This window comes from Lutjanus erythropterus, chromosome 1, assembly GCF_056507025.1.
Source record: "Lutjanus erythropterus isolate fLutEry1 chromosome 1, fLutEry1.hap2, whole genome shotgun sequence".
Taxonomy (NCBI): Eukaryota; Metazoa; Chordata; class Actinopteri; order Lutjaniformes; family Lutjanidae; genus Lutjanus; species Lutjanus erythropterus.
Window position 1 is genome coordinate 5,192,986 of NC_139317.1, and position 17,693 is coordinate 5,210,678.

General features: G+C 37.4%; 2 protein-coding genes across 2 annotated transcripts in view; both read right to left on the bottom strand.

Annotated features, from left to right (window-relative positions):
• Positions 1 to 4,329, bottom strand: part of pacsin3 (protein kinase C and casein kinase substrate in neurons 3) — a 46,342-nt gene extending 42,013 nt beyond the window's left edge. Inside the window, exon 1 of the mRNA XM_084729378.1 lies at positions 4,276 to 4,329. The gene's annotated coding sequence lies outside the window, so the exon portion shown is untranslated. The remainder of the gene's footprint in view (positions 1 to 4,275) is intronic.
• Positions 4,330 to 6,353: 2,024 nt separating this feature from the next.
• ero1a (endoplasmic reticulum oxidoreductase 1 alpha) lies at positions 6,354 to 15,418 on the bottom strand. The gene is made up of 15 exons (XM_084729484.1): positions 15,143 to 15,418; positions 14,083 to 14,202; positions 13,868 to 13,951; positions 13,736 to 13,777; positions 12,262 to 12,338; positions 11,963 to 12,036; positions 11,411 to 11,531; positions 10,958 to 11,007; positions 10,841 to 10,867; positions 10,661 to 10,753; positions 10,250 to 10,481; positions 9,765 to 9,834; positions 8,426 to 8,512; positions 8,189 to 8,325; positions 6,354 to 7,026 (listed from the first exon to the last, which is right to left on the bottom strand). The coding sequence occupies exons 1-15, from the start codon at positions 15,218 to 15,220 to the stop codon at positions 6,966 to 6,968; spliced, it is 1,353 nt and encodes a 450-aa protein (XP_084585610.1). The 5' UTR covers positions 15,221 to 15,418; the 3' UTR covers positions 6,354 to 6,965.
• Between the last annotated feature and the right edge of the window lie 2,275 nt (positions 15,419 to 17,693).

Genomic DNA, 17,693 nt, shown 5'->3' on the forward strand with positions numbered 1-17,693 from the left:
GAACAAGCTAGTCAGGCTATTCATAGGATTAAATCCAAATCAGGTAAATTAGTTACTAACCCAAAGGAGATCAATGCTTGCTTCAGAGACTTCTATAAGGAGTTGTACTCCAGCGAAGCGAATGTCACGGAAACAGATTTTGGTAACTTTTTTGCGAATTTAGACATTCCTCAATTAGACAGCGCAGCGAGAGACGACATGGATACTCCATTTTGTAAGGCTGATCTTTTGAATGCTATACAAGCTCTCCCCCATGGAAAAGCAGCCGGTCCAGATGGCTTTGGCTGTGAATTTTACAAAGCATTTCATGAAAAAATAGCTCCTCTCATGCTTAGGATGGTGAATGATTCTGTGAAAAATAAGAGGCTCCCCAGTTCATTATACGAAGCAAATATTTGCTTGCTTCTGAAAAAAAGAAAGGAAGAGTCTGACCCTGCAAGTTATAGACCCATTGCTCTTTTAAATTGTGATCAGAAAGTGATAACTAAAGTTCTGGCCCTGAAATTGGGTAATCATATATCAAAAATTGTACATCCTAATCAAACTGGCTTTATTCCAGGTAGATTTTCATTTAGTAATGTTCGTCAGCTCTTAAATACATTATACTCAGCCCATGTAAGGGACACACAGGCTGCTGTCTTATCTCTTGATGCTCAGAAGGCATTCGATCGGATCGAATGGCCTTATATGTTCGAGACTTTGAAAAATTTTGGGTTTGGGGAACATTTCATTGAGTGGGTCAAAATAATTTATGCTAATCCAGTGTCTTTCATTGTCACTAATGGAGACAAATCCCAGCCTTTTGATTTGCAGCGGGGTGTGAGGCAGGGCGATCCACTCTCCCCTCTTCTTTTTGATATTGCTTTGGAACCACTGGCAATAGGTATCAGGGGTCATTCGGGTATTCATGGTATAAAGTTTGGTAATGTTGAAAGCCTACTGAATTTGTATGCTGATGATTTATTGATCTGCTTATCAGATCCAATAGTATCCGTTCCGATCCTCCTGAATTATATTACATCCTTTAGCAGACTGTCTGGATACACAATCAACTGGGAGAAAAGTGAGTTTATGCCTTTGACGAACAACCTGAGCCCTGCGTTCTTGAATTCCTTGCCATTTAAATTAGTCACTATATATTTTACCTATCTTGGACTTAAGATTTCCAGAAACCCCAAATTGCTATTGAAATTAAATTTTTTGGACATGTTGGATAAATTAAAAGCTAATATTGCGAACTGGAAGCTGCTTCCCCTTTCAATGATTGGCCGCATTAATGCTATTAAAATGGTCGCACTTCCAAGGTTCTTATACCTATTTCAGAATCTTCCTATTTACCTACCACTGTCATTTTTTAAACGACTGGATTCACTCATCCTCTCATTTGTCTGGGCAGGTAAACCCCCCCGCATTTCTAAAGCTCATTTGCAGAAGCATGTAAACAGGGGTGGCCTTGGCCTCCCTGTATTCAGACATTATTTCTGGGCTGCAAATGCAAGGGCTCTCACTTTCTGGCAGTGTCGCTCCCCTGATGATGACTGGTCAGCTATTTCCCCGATTTGGGTAAAAATTGAATCAGTATTAGTTTCAGAAACCTCCCTTCCAGCGCTGACTTTCTCCAGAGTGCAGCCTTCTTATAAACTAACTGGCTCTAATTTTATTCTCAGAAACACACTTAAGATATTGAATCAAATAAAAAAATTCCTTGGCTTATTAAATACTTCAGTACACGCCCCTATAACTCACAACCACTTGTTTAAACCAGGAATGATGGATGTGGTGTTTCTGGGTTGGAAGGAGAAGGGATTGTGCTGTTTTGGGGATCTTTATGTAAATAACAAATTTGCCTCTTTCCTTCAGCTTCAGACTAAATATCATCTTCCTCATACACATTTTTATCGCTACCTACAAGTCAGACACTTTGTACAGGAAAATACCTCAGAATTCCCAGTCAAGCCACAGAGCCAAACTTTTTATGATATACTTCTCTCACAACCAGATTCTAAACATTTAATTTCCCGTTTTATTGATATTTTTATGCCTCCAGCAAGTACCAGTCATCTCAGAGACATCTGGGCAGAAGAATTGGGCACCTCCTTGTCAGACGAACTATGGGAGGAGGGCCTGTCCAGTATACAGAGTTGTTCTATCAATTCCAGATATAGGTTAATTCAATTTAAAGTTATTCATAGACTGCATTACTCTAAAACTAAACTTAGTAAACTGTTTGATTCTGTGTCTCCCATATGTGACAGATGTAGTGGTGCTGAGGGCTCGCTTTCACACTTATTTTGGCACTGTCCCGTCTTGAATAATTTTTGGTGTGACATATTTAATTGGTTTTCCAAACAATGCAAAATGAACATTCAACCAGACTGCAACTTGGCAATATTTGGCTCCTCCGACAGGACAGCAGCCCTTCCCTCTCATCAAAAGCAAGCCCTCAGGACAGGCATGGTTGCAGCTAAAAAATTAATATTGTTAAACTGGAAGTCTTCTTCACCCCCGTGTTTTAAAAGATGGCTTAATGAAATGATTTCTATTGCTAGGATGGAACAAATTCGTTTTGGCAATCGGAACTCTCAAAACTTTTTTCAAAAAGTGTGGAAGCCGTTTTTGACACTACTTGATGAGACCTAACTGTGTAATCAATGAGCCTTGCTGCTATGCTGTATCTTGTGCTATTTGTCAGTCTTGCTTCCTTCTGACTGATTAACACTTTGACAATCCTCCACCCGTATACGTGTTCTGTTTTTTTCTGTTTTTGTTTTTGTTTTTTTTGTTTTTTTTTTTTGTTACACCCCCAATCACTCTGGTGGAACAGACAGTCTCCCATTATACTAATACCGTTGTGCACTAGTCTCTCCTGATTAACCTTTGGGAGCTTTGTGATTATGCCAGATTTCTGTCAGACTTCTGTCAGGTTTTTGTCACTTTATATAATAAGGTGGGGTGATTCATGTGTTTTGTATGTATATTTGGTTTATTGTGTAAAAGCTAAAATAAAATATTAAAAAAAAAAAAAAAAAAAAAATTCTCTGCTATTGGCTACAGCTTTTAGTACTCTACAAGTATATGAAAAATGCTCACTGGGTAATAATGCAAGTAACATCATTTTCCTGCTGTGGAAAGTCAAAATATGTACTGTAAAAAAGGCAAACAGGATGATAAAGTTGCTCTATAATTTGCTACATTTGTAAATACTGTCAGCTAGAATGTTAGCCATAACCATTGATAATCTGACCACAGACATAGACGCTGCATTGGCCTATTGATTGATTGCACATCAGTGTTGCCGCCATATTGGACAGGTCAAGACTGACCTGTGAACAAATACATGTTAATTGGGGAGCTGTAGTATTTCTGCATAAAAAAGCACTATAATGTTTATTTCTAAAGTGCTTCAATGAGTCAAGTTTATAATCTACATGAATTTAAAACAAAAAAACTTTTCTTTCTGACTTATGTTTAGATCATGAACTCTAGAATATAACACCACTCACTGAAATCAGTGAAGAAATGTACTTCATAGTGATTTTTATCCAGAAAAAAACACAGTTCCCCCGATTTACATAGATTTATTTGCAGGTCAGTCTTGACCTGTCCAATATGACGGCAGCATTAACGTGACATGACAACAAGCGGAAGCAATCAATGCAGCATCTACATATACAGTATGCCTATAAAGCTAACAGTATATCAGGGCATTGTTTTGTTTTTTGCCCCCTACTGGTCAAAAATCACTTAATGCAGCTTTAAAATGTCAGTTAAAACTGTTTGGTAAAATAACATTTTAAAATCATTCAGATAAGAGAGCAAAGTGTGCAGATTTCCAGACACCAGGCTAATGGAATTAAACAAGCTAGCAACTTTCTACTTAGCTTGAATTTAACCGTTAGAAACTTATCAATAAATTCTAGCTTTTACTGTAAATTGGCTACTTTTTTTAACGCTATAATTTTATATGAAACAATGTGTAATAGTGTAATATTGACAAAAATTTTATCAACATGGTCATATCACACAAATTGACGAGAGCCTGGAAAAGCACTAATAAATTCAAGCTAACCTCAGTGTTAGCTGCTAACATTAGCTTAAGTACCAACTGTCAGAAGTTGGCAGTTCTTGACATTCAGTGCTAAAGACACTGCTCGGTTTGTTGTACGCTAACTGTTAAAAAAGTACAAGATGTTTCACACACAGTAATATATAAAATACGATTAAAGCCCGCAGGGAGTCAACATGTGGTGTCTGCAGACAGGTGAGGTGTCTCACCTGTTTCTCTCCGACCAGGAGGAACAAACCAAACCCTGAATCCTCCTGGAGCTGCAGTCCTCCTCTCACACTGACAGATTAACTCTCAGATGAGTGTCCTCGTTAAGGGAAAAACACGGCGGTTTGTCTTGTTTTAAACCTCCACAAACAGCGACATGTTGCAGGTTTTACTCCTCCGTCAGCCGTCGGTCCCCTTCAGCCATTTAAACGGTGAGAAGATCCGACCTGAAGCTCCGTGATACTCCTCAACAAATCCAACACGGGAGGGTGAACCGTCTCTCTGCGCTCCCCGGTCGAAAAAAAAGTAAAGTTGTATTTCCAGAATGAAACGGAAAAATAAACAGCGTGTTTTATTTTCTTCGGAGGGGACTGGGGAGCAGTTTCTGCTGTTAGATAATGTGTATCTTCCCCCTCCGGTGCCTACTGGCGTCTCTGTGTAATTAGATGCTGCTCACCACAATATCCATTCATCCTATTACACAGTTTAACCCTTCAGTGTCTGAGGCACGGCTTTATGCTGCATTACAGGACGGTCGGAAAAAACAGCACTACAGGGTGCAAGAGCATCCCACACTCACCAGTGTTGATATAGTTGACTAAAATTTAAAAAAATGAAACTACCAATAAAAACATTTTTCTTAGGATAGCTGTGATTGAAAAAATAGACTGTAGAAAGAGAAAACTAATTTAAAAGATGATTAAATAAAAAGAAAATAAAAATACACATTTGTGTTTGTATAGTAATACTTAATCCGCATCCTTGCACCTGACAAACATCCACCATATTGGCTTATAATTTTTAGAAAACAAATGAATAAAACTAAATGAAACATTTTTAAACAATAGAAACTAAACTGGAATACAAAAATTCACTCTGGAAACTAATTGAAACTAAACACAATTCAAAACAAACATTGTAAATAAAATTAAAATAAAAACTACAAAAACTACAAAATTTTAATAACTCTGGCCCTTACATAAACATGTCTGAGTTGAAAAATTAAAATTAATTGGAGTGTGAGTGAGTGAGTGTGGTTACAATTACGTATAGTGGGCATTTAAACTTAAATTCATTTTACAAACCAATTTATATCATTCTTGTAAAATACAACAGCTTCTAAATTGTAAAAATCAAACTGTATAATGTTCCTTTACATTCAAAACAATAATATGGTTAAAATTATGACCAGTAGTTGATATTTAAAAAGATTTTATCTTATGCTTGTAAGATAAATGAGTTTTGAAGTCAAAGACAAAAACTGTATAAAAGTATATAAATTTAACTGTATAATATGCCTTTCCTTTCCCTCCAAACATAGCCTCATTCTAATTATTCTTAATGGATATTTAAAAATACATTTATTGAACATGCAATTTATCTTATGCTGTGAGATAAATTGACTTGAAAAAATAATTAAACGTGAATAAATAAATAAACAATTATTATCCTCCAAACAAAATGTAGTGACATTGATAATCAGTGGATATAATCATTTATATCACAATTCATCTTGAGCTTGTAAGATGAATTGTCTTGTAAACTGAAAAAATAATTAAACTTAATAATCTTTCTTTACTTCCAAACAAGCCAAAGGTGTAGTCAATAATAATAATACTAATAATATCTAACCAGCCAATTTATCTTATTACTTTACTTTTTAAATGTCTGTTTTCAGTCCTAAAACACATTTATATGGTGTCTTTTCCATTTTGTCTTCATGCTACACTCTGTTTTTCTTTCATTTCTAGAATACCTGTGTCAGGATATTGAAGTAAATAAATATTTTGTGATCTGTGCTGACAGATTTGTAAAATTAAACTCCAGCCTGATGTTGTATAATCTTTAATAACTGTCAACAAACAAGCTGAACATGGAAGCTGAAGTTCTCGAGGTGTACCTGAAGGCACCATTAACCCAGACCCACTCACAGAACTGGGTTAATATTCTCTCCCTCACTCTCTCTCTCTCTCTTTCTCTTTCTCTCACACACACACACACACACACACACACACACACAGGTCAAGGGTCTTATAAAAACGCATGATAGTTATAAAGAAAATCATCAGTCTGAAAACTAAATAAAAATATTTTAATTTAATTCACATACACCTTCATCTTAGCATATATTTCTTGTTTACATGAAATGAAATGAAGACCTTCAAAAGCAATTAGATTTTGCATTTAGCTGTAAAAATCAGTTCACTTTACAAACAGCGCCATCCTCAGGACACCAGTGTAATCACAACAACATGGTATGACTGACCACTGCACTGAAATATGTCTGATTAGGTAAAACTGGCTTTCAGTTCATGCATGAAAATGATCTCAAATGATTTCACCGATCAAAGCACGTGTTCATATAAAGCAGCATGTTTGAATTATTCTCTCTGAATTTTCTAAAACTTTTACATTAAAGCAGCTCACGTTATTCAGTCTCTCCTAACAGCTGAGATTATTACAGTTTCACAAAACATTAATATAGACATTAGCAATAAGAGACACCTGAGTGAATAAAATATTACCACAAGTGTGGTTTAATTCTCTCTGAAAAAATAAACCCAGTCGCAGCTCAGCTAATGAAAGCTGATGTTTCTTCACACTGAGCTCTGATGTTATTCTGTGTTGTGACATTTCAGCAGGACAAAAAGGCAGAGGAGTGGATGGACGTCGTCTCAACAGCGTCTCGTCGTCACCGCTCCTCTGCTAGCAGCGATCTGAAATTCTTCAGCTCTCTGACGCTGGTGGAGATTCTGTGGGACATTTCAAGAACACAGTTATTTCTGGGTGTGTGTGCAAACATCCAAGATATTCTCATTGTCATTACCTTCAGTTTTTAAAGGATGTCATGTGTTAACGTTAAGGTTTAGATGAAGTTATGGTTTCACTTTAAGTACGTGTAAAATCCATCATCCATCACCATCAACAGTCTGCAATCTTTCACACATACAGCATTCATCGCTTACACATCTGAGAGTTGGATTGTAATGAATTCAGTCGTGACAAACTCAGAAGCATCAGCCACAATGCTTCCTCAGCAAACATTAATCTTTGAAACAAGGAGGAGAGCGAAATGGACGTTGAATTGAAGACAATCCTTGTGGGAATGACAGATTTTCAACAGGAAAACGCACAAAAACTGTAAGAACTTCAGGCTGAGATGAATGAAGCCAAAGTGAGACTTAACAAAGAAGAACACACAGAATGAGCAGCTAGAATCAAGGATTATAATTCATTATTGCAACAAACAGCTCAGCTGGTTAAAATCATCAGGATCTACTGGTGTGAGCTACTTTTACTTAAATGATTTAAGTTCTTCTTCCACCACTGAACTTAACACACCATGTTTAAAAAGGCACTCAGCTGAGAAATACACGAACCGCCCACTTTATTAAATACACCTCATTAGTACTGGGTTGGACCCCCTTTTGCCTTCAGCACTGCCTTAATTCTTTGTGGCGCAGAATCAACAAGGTGCTGGAAACATTCCTCAGAGATTTTGGTCCATATTGACATCACAGCATCACACAGTTTCTGCAGATTTGTCGGCTGCACATCCATGATGCGACGCTCATGTTTCATCACGTGTCAAAGCTGCTCTATTGGACTGACACGTGGTGATTTGGAGGCAATTTGAATACAGTGAACTCACTGTCATGTTCAAGAAACCAGTTTCTGAGCTTTGCCGCTCACTGAGTATTTTCTTTTTTGAGATCACTCTTTGTAAACCCTGGAGGTGGTCGTGTGTGAAAATCCCAGCAGATCAAATACTAAAATACCAACAACCGTGCTACGATGCTACAAGTTCCCCGCTAGATATAATCTACTATATGTGCAACAAATGCAACCCTTATGTTTTCAGTGTTTCTAAAGAGAACTCAGAGAACAGGCGCTCTGAGTTTCAGATTCTCTCACCTTCCAAAGGCGTTGAGCAGGGAGACGATCTCCTGCCGGCTCAGCTGGAAACTGGGTCGCTGGACGCTGGAGGAGGGCAGAGCTTCAATCTGTCGCTCCGAAAACAAAATCTTCAGCGCTGTTCCTAATCCCTGAGTCTGATGACGAGAGAGAGAGAGACAGAGATACATTCAGTGGTCATATTATCGCGCATCACGCTCAACATCGTGAATGTAAGGATTGTAAAAATGTCCTCGCCTGCAGTTTCCCCCACAGTCGACACTTGAAGCATTCCACGCAGTCCATGATCCTGGAGATGTTGAGGAAGGCCAGTCTGATGTCCTCCTGATGTCAACACAGCAGAAGAAAACACACCGGTGTCACTTTGATGGCCAAAGAAAATATGTTCAACTGGTTTATAACACAGACAAAGAGGCTGGAACAGGGTGTACTCTGTCACTTCACCCTCTTCTTTATCAATATTTATTGATTCACTGCAACTTCAGTCGATGTTCCAGTAACAGTCTGTGAATTCACTCTAAATGCTTTCTGTTAACAAATCTTTTGCAGATCCAAGCAATGAAGACGTAGCATTTCTTTTAGCTGCTTGATTATTGTTTTCAACAAAAACTAAAACTAAAAATTATTGGCTCCAAAACACTCTGAACACTGAACAAATAAAGTTGAAAGTGAAGTGAACTAGTCCTTTAGCTCCTAGAGTACCAAACAATCAAAATACAATAAAATTTCAAATGAAAATACTTAAACTGTGAGATCACTGCACACGCATTGGTTATGAGCTACACTGTGTGACTGTAGCAACAGACCAACAATAAATAATCTCAGAAATTAGAAATAAATAAGAAATAAATTCTGCCTCCTGTGTGAACTGTCCTCAGCTAAATACGGTCGGCCCATGCTCATGTATTTTTCATTTTTCATGATGGTGGCGCACAGAAAACACAGAAACAGTCAAAGGCTTCCCATCCTCATCATAATTATCCTCACTCGATAAATTCTTCAGTGTTCTCTTTGAACAAGATGCAGACTCGTTTATAAAACTGACTTATGATACATTTTGATCTCAAGGATGACTCACGCAGAAAACAGTGCATAAGTAGTTTATTTATTCTGGTCATTATTACATATAAAACCTTACTTTGACGTGGAAATGAGCTTATCTCTGAGCAAAGTCTGGGAAAGATGTGATTCTTCTGCTGGTTATGTTGGTGTATGTGTTTGGGAAACATGGCTTTGTTTGTCAATCCAACATTTATTAATGCAGAATAATGCATAGCTTCAATCTCCTCTACTATCACTGCGATCTCATCTTCCAAAAAGTTTGCTCTTCTCTTTAACTCCATGGTTGCTCATTATATATAAGGAGAAATCACTGATTGTCAGGCAGGTGCTGTCAGTTTTAAGTTCATTTGAGATTTATAGATCACAGATGTGTGAGCTACAGATGGGCTCTTTAGAAGCTGCGTATCTAAGGTTTCTTATGCTCTGCGTTTGTCATCAAACACTAAGTTCAAATCTAAATCATTTCCATAAATGAGGCATGATTTTATTTCTACAGTTTACGGGTTTAACAGACCTTCAGTTTAGCTGATTCCTTCTCATCTCCAGCAAACAGAGACGTCTCATCAAAGTGCAGCGGGAAAGATCTGGAGAACGAGTGTGGAGGGAGAGACAAGTCAGTACAATAGATACGACAGCAGCACAAGAAACTACACTGGTGAGAAATTAAGACATTTTAATTACATTAAATCCCCTCCTTAGTTTATTCGCTTAGTTTTGTTCAAATCCTGGATGTCTATGGGATCATGATTATATTCTTTTGATCACTCAATTTTGCTATTTGATGTAACTCCAGAGGCTAAAGGCATTTGTCAGTGTCTGACTCTCAGAAAAATTGAAAATAATCCCCAATAACATATCTCTAAACTATCACTTTAACTAGATCACACACACACTGAACTCTAGAACACTGACTAAAATAAACTGAAAATCAGTAAAAGGAGACGACTGAAAACCTCCTAACAGCTGTATTCTTGGTTCAGTGTGAGGCGTCAGACCGACCTGGCCAGCTGCAGGATGTCCAGCAGCAGCTCTTTGTGGTTCCGGTCCTCCTCTGAGTTGCCGGTGAACAGCTGGAAGGACGGCAGAGCTTTGGCCAGCGCTCGCAGCTCTATCAGGTACAGGAAGTACAGGTTACGGAGCCTCTTCGGCCCCTCGCCGGACGTCAGCTCCGAATCAAAACGCAGTCTGAACTCGGTGACGTTGTGACCCCACTTCTTCTGAAACCAGCTGTCTGAAGGGGACAACAGAGAGACGGAGGGTCAGGAGCAGCACTTCACTTTTCCCTCATTCATCAAGGGGAAAAATGACATGATGGTTTATTTAAACTTCTTCCCTAAAAGAAATTCTGAGACTTCTTTCCAGAAAAACAGGAAGACGGAGATTAAACGTGAAAGTGCTGCTGTGTCTCACCTTCCAGAAGGTACCTGGCGCTCATGTGTATGTTGATGCTGGAGTGGAGGCCAGAGATGAGGCGGTAGAAAGCTCTCTTCTCTACACACTGACCTGAGACAGACACAAACAGAGACAGCTGACAACAAAACTGCACAAAAACACTCCACACTGTCATCTTCAGGGGAAACGTCAGCTTACCTTCCAGCCAGCTGTAGAAGGTCTTCGCTGTAGTAAATAAAATCAGTGTTCAGTGGAAAAAACTGACAGTCCAGATGAAGTGAATCATGGTGTGACGTATCAGTAAAGACTTCTTACCTTCACTACCAGAGCTGCTGGGATGTAGTGGCTGCTTGACTGTATACGGTCTGTAAAGAGTAAAGAGGAGCAGTTTCAGAGTACAAATTGGAGGTACTTGTACTTTACTTGAGTATTTCCCTTTTATATTACTTTACTCCCCTACATTTGTCTGACAGCTTTAGTTCTAAGTTACTTTTCAGATTACAATTGTTCATACACTTCCTGTCCAGTGAAAATCATGCATCTCTGACTGACTATGGCTCGGCTGCCTCAGTAGATGGGACTCACACTCTACCAGGTGAGCTTGTTATAACAGTAAACTTTCATGTTATAACATGATAATGATGCAGTTTTCTTTTTCTTGCGTTCTTATGTAAGATGCAAAAAGTTTGCATGAATCTTTGCTGCGTATTTTTCCTGTCATCATATCTAAAACTCCTCCATGTTTTTTTTTTTTTGTAAAGTGTTTACTTGAAGCAGTTCTCCTCATAGATGCTGTGCCAGATCCTCCAGGCCTCTGGTCCTTTGTATCCTGTGAAGCGCTCCGGGTTCAGCAGCAGGTCGACATACTGGGAGTCTGGAGACTCCTCGTCTGAGAAACAACAACACTTTTGTCAGCTTCAACTTTCTATAACTACGTCTTTCTGTCAGCAAATTATGACTCACACCAAAGAAAAGTTTTTAAAAAGTAAAAGCAGGAGGAATATATGAATCACAAGGAGGGGAGTCACCTAGCATTATATCAGTGATGGAGAAAACACCAAGGAATTTACCAGTTACATTTCTTTATACATTCTTTGGTGTTTTATATACATTTTCCCTTTTTCTTTTCAAAAACAAAAATAGGGATTATTTCTGGGAATACATAAAAATGAGAGAAGGATGTCAGTTAGCAGGTCGCTGTCGAGAGTTTTTCATTTGTTCTCACCTCGACTTTTATAGATGCAGCGAAGCAAATAAATAAAAGTTTGTTTGTTTTTGTTCATTCGGTCATTTTGCTCAGCTGATAGATTGAATATTTACCGTCGACCACGCAGAAGCGTTCGGCCTCGTCATCGTGTTTGCTCCATTTGAGCAGAGCCTCTCTGGTCTCGTCACTGGAAGTTAAAACAGAACAAGTCCTGTTAACGTCACTGCGTATATCCAGAGGTCAGAGGTCACACAGGAGGCTCAAACCGTTGTGACACAGTTTATTCACAGCTGAGTCAGAAGCCGCAACATCGGCGACACCGCCACAGATCCCGCGGCGATGCTGTTACTCACGAACTTTGTATGACCTCGAATTTTCTAAAGTGTTAATGTTATTATCTTGATTGACTCACCTCAAAGAGACGTCTACAGCACCGAGATGCTTCGCCTGCTCGCAATCAACCTGCTGCTCGTTGGCTTCTGCTGAATACTGAACACACACACACACACACACACACACACACACACACACACACACACACACACACACACACACACGACAAGTGAAAAGGGTAATGAAACTTCCCATTTATTACTCACATTAAGACGAGTTTTCTGAAATGTTATATTTAAATATATCTGAATAACACAGGAATAAAACTTAAAGTTTGGTGTGTGTAGATCCTCCTCGAGGTGAGATTTCAGGCTCAGAGTGTGAGAAAAAAATCATTTTGAGAAAACAGACTTTAAGATATTGTATTACAAGTTTTCTGAAATGTTATGTTTAAATATTTAAATGAAGCATTATGTATCACTAGTCATCTGTGAATTTAGGAGAAATCTACAAACACAAATGGACAAAGTCAAATACATAAACAACTACTGCTCAGTTAGATTTGGATGTTTTCTTTCCACCAATGAGAAAGACAATGTTACAGACATGTTATGGAAGCAAAATGGACCAAAATCTCAAAATTGACTAGTTCATGAAAAAAATGTTTTTGCTTGTAGCGTCTCACCTTAATGCATTTATGATTGCATATACTTAATTTTCACATGTATTTGTGCTACATTTTGCTTTAGTTTATCATAAACTTAAGATTAAAAATCATTATTAGAATCTGAGTAACAAAAATTAACCTGAAAACTGAGTGGTGACAGAAAGAGTAAAACTCAGTTTCCTTTTTCCTTTCATACTGTGGAAGAATAAAACTAAACTGGTGATAGGACACTGAATTTTCAATGATTACATGCAGTCTCAAGTATTTTTACAACCCTAAAGTTTGTTGTATTCGCTAATTTTTCAGTCCCAAAATATTTTTTACACTTCCCCTGAATCACAAATTGGAACATAAAACTCAGAGATTATTACTTGTTATAATCCCCTAAATTATTAAAGTACTTTAAAATGTGTTATTTTTCAGAATCCCTGATCTATAACAATTATTATTGCATTCAATGCAACACAGTAAACTTTACTATAACTCCTTTAAATTCCACAGTTTGCTATTTGTTCAAATGTATTTTTTTTTATTTCCTATGAACTTTTATAATTCCATTTTTTTCATGCTGCCCCCTAATCCCTAAATTTCTTATAGTTTCCTCAGAAATATCCCAAAATGTGTTTTAATAATTCCTTAAATGTGTTTCATTCCATCCCATAAATCCCATAAAGTTTGTATAGTCAAGCCAACATTTGCTGTTATAATCCAAAACTGTGTTAAAACATCCCAGATTAGTTATTTATAACAGTCAGAAAATCTTTTGCATTGCCCGCAAATCCCTAAATCTTCCCCAGCCGATGGTTTGAAAATTTGGGAATTTAGAGTCCAGACTGTCAGTTGGTTTTGGGAACCGTCTTTGGCTGATGGATCCTGACAGACTCACCTTGTTGTGGGGAGACGATCTGATCCCCTCCGGCACCTCGTTCTGTGAGCAGACAGAGTTTTAGTGAGACTGACGTAGGTGAAGCTGATTGGTTAGTTTACAGCAGGTAGATGAGATGAAGGATGAACTCACAGGTGAGCAGGGCTTCACAGCACAGTCCCTCAGACCACAGTGACTGTCGGCCGTCCAGAACGGACACGGCTTGTTCAGGTTCGCCTGCAGAGGAGCCGGTCCAAACAACAAGTCCTCAGAAACACGCTGACTGTGTGTGTGTGTGTGTGTGTGTGTGTGTGTGTGTGTGTGTGTGTGTGTGTGTGTGTGTTATTATCCATCAGTTCTTTCTTTACCTTGTAGAACCTGAAGTAGTCAGACTCCAGCAGAGTTTGTAGTTTGGGGAAAAGCTGGTCGTTGTTAAATCCATCGATGGTCTCCACGTCACACATACAGTCGTCCAGATCACCTGTGACCTGAGTTTGATGAAGAGCTCTTTATTACACACCTGCTAACAATGTATCTGAATTAACTGACCTAATTTAACTTGACTGAATTAATTTGTAATATCTGACATTCAATTTTGGCACATTACCTGTTAAATGTTCACCTTTAAATCTGCCATTACTACCATTACTATAAAAAAGATCCTTTAAGTTATTATAATAAGAAATGTCTTCAAATTAATGTTAGCATCATGTTAGCAGAAAGTTTCTCATTTATTTTAATACCAAGTCATTATTCTATCATATTAAGGTTTTTCTTTTTGTTTGTTTGTTTTTTTAAACATTAAGTCATAATTTTAGATACTAATTCATAATTTTTGAGATACTAAGTCTTTTTAAAAGATACCAAGTCGTTCTTTTGTCATATTAAGTCAATATTTTGAGATATTAAGTCATTTTCTTGAGATAGTAAGTCATTATTTTGTCATACACCGTCATTATTTAAGATACTAAGTCCTAATTTTGATAAAGTTTCTCATTATAGTGACTGACAGGCTCCTTATTATTAAAGTGGGCTTCCATATGTTATTAATACATGAGTCAAACAGTGTTTAATTAAAAAAACTCTCCTGATGTTTGACTACGTGACTGTTATCATCAGTCTGCTCCAGCTGTTTCCTCATTGGAGGATTCTTTCAGCAGATGCTGAGTCCACCACTTATTTATTTACACCTTACAGCTGTTAGAGCCGCATTAAATAAAGTACAATTCACTTTGATCGTAACATAAATGTGTTTGTAACAAAACTGAATGTTACATTTTAACACAGTGTGTAGAGCTCCGTCAGGCAGGTGGATTTCTTAAAAATCAGTGTATAAAGTAACATTAGAAAACAAACTAGAGGCGGCAGAACATTGAATAAAAACACAGATGAGTTTTTTATGTTGTATATTCAGTAACAGAGTCTCACCTGACAGAAGCACGCGCTGTGAGCGGAACCGAACACCTGGAGGAGGAGGAGGAGGAGCACGAGGACCACCAGCTTCATCACGACCACTCTTCTGTCCACGGACCGCCGTTTGAAAACTATACCCGACTCTGTACGTTCAGTACTGATGTTGTGTGTGTGAAGAGCTGCAGTGGTTCAGCAGTTCTGTTGAAGAGGAGGAGGAGGACGACGAACATGAAACTTCCTGATGTTTGTTCTTCCTGTAGTTTCCAGTCCGCTGCGTGTGAGACGTGACTGTTTGATCAGCAGCTGGATTAATCACACACGGTCACCCTCAGGTCACTCCTCCCTACACACACACCGAGGTCACAGTTTAATAGAAACGTGTGTTTATTTACGCATTTATTTATTTATTTTAAACTGGAAGTGTGTTTTCTTCCTGTTCGCCCTCTAAACAATCCGACTGAAACATTAAATATGTTCAAAATACAGCCGACTTTCACTTTTTAATTTACCATAATATACTTTGTAGAACATATCTTAAATACATCCAAAATATATTATTAATTATTTTTATATATACTGTATGTTTTATACATTGAAACAAACAAATGTTTTCCAAACTGGTATAAAATTAGTAATTCAGCGGGATAGCTGAATAATCTTTATAAAATATTAAAAACTAAACATGTGCAAACGTGCTGCTAATCCAACTCAACAGAGTTTCCAGCTGTTTTATGAGATTTAAATGTTTATATGTTTATGTTCAAGTTTAAAGTGTAATTGTAATACCAGGAGTTGTCCACACGGTGGCGCCAAATTACACTTATTTATTAACATTTACACTTAAATGTGACATCCCGCTCCAGAGAGCTATAAATAGGTCCCTATATATATATTTCTTGGGATTGTAGTGTAGTCTGCGTTACATCTGCAAGTAAGGATGATCATATAACAGTAATATTATCTGCAACCCACCAGTTAATGTGTCAGGGTGATATCAGCCAAGTATGTGTTTGCATACGAGGAATTCAACTCCTCAATTTTCCATTCCTCTCAATGTACTGACACAGGAGCAGGCATAACAGCTGAGAAAAAGGACCACAAAACTGGATAAAAACAGCTTATTCACAAGATTTTTTGGGGAAAAAGGTGTAAATACACAAGAAGCACCAATGACTATAATAATAAGAAATGTAAACTGAAATAAATAAACACTCTTTGTTATATATAATTAAAAAAACTTAAATTAAAAGAATACCTTCAGTAACTTAAATCTATGAAAACATTCAGTTATAATTATTTCCATTTCTTCCACCTTTACCTTTGGTAAATGTGTCTCTTCTAACATTTTTTTTCTTTTAACAACCCAACAGAGTAAACTTAAGCACATTCATAATGATTCATGATCACAGAGCTTGAGAGATCACAGAGGTGTGGCCAAATAAGCAGCCTATTATTTTTGATTGAGGACAAAAAAAAATGTATTTTTGAATAGTTTTGCATACAGTCATTTGTATAAAGTTTGATTAAATAAAGTTATTATTATTAAATTAGTGTATGTAAATCTAATTTTGACAACCTCGGAGCAGACAGAGCCTTAGGGACCCCCTGTGATCTTTGGCCTGTTTTTACATTTTCACAGACAGAGTTACAATAGTCAGTTAAAAAGAAACAGGAGATTTTTATTTAAATAATTTTATTTTTGACATTATAGTTTGAGGTAATGATGGAGGAAACATTACCACTTTTGTCCACAGAGGCCGCCAAAATCAACACCATATTAAAGTTCATTGCAGTAGCTTTAATGTATTATTACTACAGCAAATGTTGCACACATAATACAGGTTCTATACATAGTGTTATTATATATTATATACTACTATACTGTTATACCTCCATGTTTATTGGAGACAGTATAATATAGAGGAGGGATTATCAAACTGTTTGATGTCAAGGACCCTCACAGTAGATGCTCATTAGATCACAGAGGATTTTGTCTTAAGGAATCTCATCTGACTGTTTTATTTATTTGTAGGTATGAAGATAATAAATTCTTCATAGTCAAACAATGATCACACCAGGATCACTGAAACAGCCAACCCCTTTTCTTCCTTTGTTTTTCCAAACAAAAATGTGATAAAGGTTAAAATATTGTAACACCTAATACCCCGTGTTGGTTCTGGACCCCAGTTTGAAAACCACTGATCCTGACGACAAAAACCTGAAAAATAAGAATAAAACAAAATAAATAACTCAACTGAAAACAAAACAATGGAAACCGAAACTGAAACAAAAACTTGAGAGAACATGTAAACACTACAGAGGAAAGCTGAGTTGTCCCTCATGAGAGTATATGACATGCCTTTTTCATCAGTGATCGACTGCATTATTGATCCATGAAGTCTCCGCTTTGTCTTTCTACTGTTTCTTTGACAGGCTCCCATCAGACCTTCACTCATTTATTACCCCCTTTCTCCTGGGGTGTTCTGTGTTCGGGGTTTTGATGGAAATCTTACTGAACATTACATCATCCGTTTCCATCGTCTGACAGATTTTGAAGATGTTTGAA

Bases quoted from the DNA above. Each gene is read 5' to 3' on its own strand.
- ero1a (XM_084729484.1), bottom strand. From the start codon at position 15,220: ATGAAGCTGGTGGTCCTCGTGCTCCTCCTCCTCCTCCTCCAGGTGTTC. The intron at 10,868-10,957 runs GTAAGAAGTCTT...TATTTACTACAG, and splicing joins CAGCAGCTCTGGTAGTGAAG to CGAAGACCTTCTACAGCTGG. The intron at 10,754-10,840 runs GTAAGCTGACGT...TGTCTGTCTCAG, and splicing joins CTTCTACAGCTGGCTGGAAG to GTCAGTGTGTAGAGAAGAGA.